This window comes from Miscanthus floridulus, chromosome 15 (genome assembly GCF_019320115.1).
Source record: "Miscanthus floridulus cultivar M001 chromosome 15, ASM1932011v1, whole genome shotgun sequence".
Taxonomy (NCBI): Eukaryota; Viridiplantae; Streptophyta; class Magnoliopsida; order Poales; family Poaceae; genus Miscanthus; species Miscanthus floridulus.
Window position 1 is genome coordinate 39,694,948 of NC_089594.1, and position 4,947 is coordinate 39,699,894.

Genomic DNA, 4,947 nt, shown 5'->3' on the forward strand with positions numbered 1-4,947 from the left:
ACGACATAGCTAGTTTAGCGGGTTGTGTCATGCCCGCCCACTGGCTTCTCCCTTAGGCACAGGCATGACCTGGGCCGGCGATCACGACGTGCTCTGCTCGCGTGCCACATCATTGAAAGGCCACGTGTTGCCGTCGCTCGATCACGCTGCCAACGATGCACCTTCCCTATGCCGTCGCTCGATCACTCCGCCCGAGCCTCGGCAATCGCAGGCAGGGCCACGCTTTGTATTGCCACTTTCAAGTGGTGGAGGACGGTAGCGGCAGTGGAGTTCGCGAAGGGAGGACAAGGGTGGAGGTCGAGATGGAAGGGTGGAATGTCGCGGGGAGGGGAGTCATGGGTGGAAAGGACAATGGGCGTGAGGGGTGGGGGCAGCTATAGTTTTTTTTTAGAACGGACGGTTTCAAGTGGGCATTGATCAGGGTTCAAGAATTGCAAGGGATTTTATCTGAGTAGAGTAGGGATATAGGTTAATCAGGACAGGATTGCATGCCATACCGAGGGAGCGACCTAAGCACAACCCTCCCATTGGGCCGGGCCGACACGGGCACGACGACCATCGGGCCGTGTCGTGCTTGGGCCGAGCCAAAATGGCAGGCCATGGGCCGCACCCCAAGGGCCTTGGGCCATATGGCCATCTATAGTTATGAGTTGTGGCTTACCATGTTTCTTGTTTTCATTCATGTCACCTTGTGTTTATTGTCGCACTAGATAACTTTGTGCAAGACTCAATTTCATGATGCAACAACCATCATCCTAGATTTGGCTACTTGCATAAAACCAAAATGAACTACAATTCCGTACCCTTTTGGAGTGAATATAATGGACTAGCACAAGAATTTCTAACAACTTGTTTCGAAAATCAAGTGGAATTTTAGCCTTTCAAATGAGCTAGCTCTCAGCCTCTCACTGACCCAGCAGCTGCAAATTAAATGTCACTAGTAAATACAGCACCATATATATACCCCACTGAACGGCACAGATCTGTACTGTAATCCCCACCTGAGCCTTAAAAGAAGGCCTGTCAATTTTCTTCACAGGCAGAAGAATGTTGTTCAGTGAGTAGACAGTGTTAGCCACCACACATTTCACCATCAGGAAAGCCAAGGGTTTTGCGCATGATCCAAACTAAAGCTAGGATTAGTGGACCTGGATTAATTTTTTTTTTCTGCACAAGTGCCCATACAGCAATTGATGACTCAAATAATGCGCAAATTGCTAAATGATAAGAATCTGCTGGGAGTGACAGGGATACATGTGGTGCAAATTAAAACTATTGGACATGGCTCTGACGGAGTCTTCGTTTACTCTAATCTAATATTTACTATATCCTAACTGTGATTTTGCTTCCACTAGCTAGATTGATGCATGCTCCCATCGTTCTGGACAAGTTTGACTCCCCAAAAGAAACTTCCACTGAAATAGATTCAGCACAGGTGGCAGGGAAATATTGGTGAAGAACTTGCCTTTGCTGGTGTGACCTTCAGTTTTCGTTCTAGTGTTTTTCATGGGGAGGCATAAAGAATTTGATAGTAGCAATTCTTCAACTGAAAAGATGGAGATAGTATACAAATATTATTAACTATATAGACTTATAATGTTTGCATAAATTTGCTCAACCATGGAAACAAGATATTTGTACACCAAAACAAAGGGGGGAAATATAATAGACGGTTTTTAGTTATAAATACTTGTGGATACCATACCAGGGATAAATACAAGCAAAACAAACCATTTCTCTGAATTTACACAAGGTTATTTTTTGTATATTCCAGACGGAAAGAGAATGGGACAGAAGGAATCAAGAACACCATGCTCCACACTCAATTTACAGGATAAAACGCATCGAGCTATTTCAGAAAGAAAGTATAGCATGCAGCATAATGTCTGTGTGTGTGTTTTCTTTTGCGAATGCGCACAAAAAGAATTAAATGCTTAAACTCGTTTTCTAGGCGATCACTTTCTCAGAAAACAGGAAAGGAAAGAGGAGAAAGGAACTGAACAAAACACTCATTATTCTAAATATTTTCAATTTTCAATTCAATAAAAATCTGTTTTTTACAACATTCAATAAAAATCTGTTGAGTGGGGACATCCATGGACGCGCTCAGCTCGTGTAGCTCCGGCCCTCTTCTCACCATTGCAGCAGTACAGCTCTGACACATCACACAAGGCCACTGCCCACAGGCCCTCTCTCTCTCTCTCTCTGAAACAAGCTTGGATTCCTGACAGTGCAAGCAAAGCAAAGCAAGCAGCAGAAGCTTGGAGTATTTCTCTTGCTGTATCCCCTGTCTTTATTACACAGCACCACATCTCAGAGACATACAGCAAGCTCTCCCCCCATTGGCCATGCATATCTAGCTCATAGCCTATGCTGCATCTAAACCTTGACATTCCCCCTGTATTTTCCTTTCCATTTTGCAGTAGTTTGTAGTAGGCCGCAACCACAAGGTGGTTTTCTTCCAGCAATGGCGGCCAAGGTTTGACAAGGCATGAGCTTGCTCCCTCCTTGCCGTCCTGATTAAGCCCCTCGCGGCAGCCACAAGGTTTGTTTACTCCCTATTCATTTTTGTTTGTTTCTTTTGTTGTTCCATCTCTTCTTCACCTTTGGTTTCTGTCCCTCCCCTTTGTTTCTACGCTGTTCTTCTCACAACAAAAGCAAAGAATGTTTAACATGCTAGAGTCGAGGAGAGCAGGAGTAGAGAGGTCAAAGGCTGGTCCATGCCTGTCTCTGTGTTGAAGAGTACACAAGGGAAAGCAATACACACCAACCAAGTAGCCAAGTAGGAGGAGTGGTGTGAATGCAAAGCCTTTGCAGAGAGCAGCCGCTACATCCATACCACCATTCTACTACTGCTGATCTTCTTCTGCATGGCCATGGTGAGGTGCCCAAGAGACCTTGAAACATACTCCTAGGAGTACTAGCAGTAGAGGAGTTAACCCCATCTTGGAGTTTGCAACTGGTATCTTCTTGCAAGATCCCAAGGCCACCGCAAGGTCCACAAACCTCAGCACTTTTTGTTCTCTCTCTCTCCCCAAGAATAAATCTTTTTTTCTCCCCTTCCTTCTTCACCTTTTGAGCGTCCCAAGGCATGCCAGATTCTTGTTTGCTCATACATCATTGCTTGGAACCTCCAAGCTGTCGTCTTGGCATTCACTTCACCTTCCTGCTGAAATTCCCGCTGCTAGTCTGCTTTGTTTGTTTCAATTGTTTGTTTGTGTGCGTGCGCGCGCGCCATTGCAGATTTGTTGCAGCGCCGGACAGGAGCTGCGGCTGCGGAGGAGGAAGTGAGCAACAAAGCATGGATCTTTCCGGGACGCAGGGCGAGCTGCCGATGGCAATGCACGCCGGCGGCGGCGGCGGAGGCTCGCCGTACCTGGGCGTTCACCACGGGCACCACGAGCATCCGCAGCAGCAGCATAACCATGGCGCGAACGGCCGGCACATGTCGCCGCCGGACGTGGTGGCGGAGGAGGCCAAGAACCGGCAGCTGGCGGTGGTGCCCGTGGGCGCCGGAGGCGGAGTCGGCGGGGCAGGGGTGAGGTACCGCGAGTGCCTGAAGAACCACGCGGCGGCCATCGGCGGGAGCGCGACGGACGGGTGCGGCGAGTTCATGCCGGCTGGCGAGGAGGGGTCGCTGGACGCGCTCCGGTGCTCGGCGTGCGGGTGCCACCGTAACTTCCACCGTAAGGAGCCGCCGGGCGGCGGCGGCGACGCGCGGCAGCTGCACGGGCACCACCATCACCACCACCCACTGAGCCCGCTGAGCCCGCTGGCCGCGGCGCACCACCACCACCACCACCGGGGGCTGCTGGTGGCGGCGCTGCCCCCGGCGCCGACGCGCATGGTGATGCCGCTGAGCGCCATGCACCATCAGCAGCCGCAGCACCACAGCTCGGCGTCGGCGGAGTCCGACGACGCGCACGCGCCGGGGCCGGCGCATGCGCAGCAGCCGCCTGCCCGGAAGCGGTTCCGGACCAAGTTCACGGCGGAGCAGAAGGCCCGCATGCTGGGTTTCGCGGAGGAGGCCGGGTGGCGGCTGCAGAAGCTGGACGACGCGGCGGTGCAGCGCTTCTGCCAGGAGGTGGGCGTGAAGCGGCGCGTGCTCAAGGTGTGGATGCACAACAACAAGCACACCCTGGCGCGGTGCGGCCACGACGGGCTCCCCGGCGACCCGCAGCAGCAGGGGCCGCACGGCGGCCAGCTCGGCATGCCGCTCCCGGAGCCCGGCAGGACCGGACGGAGCCCCAGCCGGAGCCCGCCGCCGCAGCTGCGGCTGGAGTGACCGACCGACCAACCAGTGCCAGGACTGGGGGGACGACATTGATCAAGAGTCTAATGCTGATTGAATTCACTGATGACGACGGTGGTCACTTCACCCTTGCATAGGAAGCTCTTTCTTTGTTAATCTGCTGCTGATCTCATCAGTCTAGCTATAGCTTAGCTGCATTGCATTCCACTGTTGCATCCATCCATCCATCAACCAAACTGATGCTGAGTCTCCATGGATTTCGTTTTCTTCTTCTTCATTTGTGTAGCTGCTCTTGTTCTTGGTGCCCCCCTGACTTATTGGTGCCTGCAACCTGCTAGTGCTAGTGCTCGAGTGACTGGTAGTGTGGGAGGTGAGACTGAGAATAACTCACTCTTCCGCTCATGTTGTTCCTTTCATCATGCTCCTGTTGCTGTGGTGTTTCTTTAGTCAGCCAGTGAATGAGTACTAGTGATTGATCAGCAGCTGCAGCTGGTGATCTGATATGCATGGTTGTTAGTAGTATTACTTATTAGCAGGTCTGTAACCGAAAGAATCTAGTAATTTATGACCCGATTAGGCTAATGATTGGTGAGAGAGACGGTGCTGGCAGCAAGAAGTCACACAGATGCAAATGCTATGCAATCTGGCCTGGGCCGGAGCCTGAATTATTGGTGGTGGTGCTGGCTGCTGCTGGG

The 4,947-nt window shown here is 51.6% G+C and overlaps 1 protein-coding gene across 3 annotated transcripts; it reads left to right on the forward strand.

Moving 5' to 3' along the window:
- The first annotated feature begins 2,093 nt into the window (after positions 1 to 2,093).
- Positions 2,094 to 4,529, forward strand: LOC136508541 (zinc-finger homeodomain protein 3-like). Of its 3 annotated transcripts, none has more exons than XM_066503228.1 (2): positions 2,094 to 2,545; positions 3,244 to 4,529. In XM_066503228.1, exon 2 carries the CDS (start codon positions 3,302 to 3,304, stop codon positions 4,283 to 4,285), a length of 984 nt encoding a protein of 327 aa, XP_066359325.1. In that variant the 5' UTR covers positions 2,094 to 2,545; positions 3,244 to 3,301; the 3' UTR covers positions 4,286 to 4,529. The 3 variants fall into 3 exon arrangements, with proteins under 3 accessions (XP_066359325.1, XP_066359324.1, XP_066359326.1); XM_066503229.1 differs by lacking the exon at positions 2,094 to 2,545 and adding an exon at positions 2,559 to 2,996; XM_066503227.1 differs by lacking the exon at positions 2,094 to 2,545 and having other exon boundaries at positions 2,556 to 4,529.
- The last annotated feature ends 418 nt before the right edge of the window (positions 4,530 to 4,947 follow it).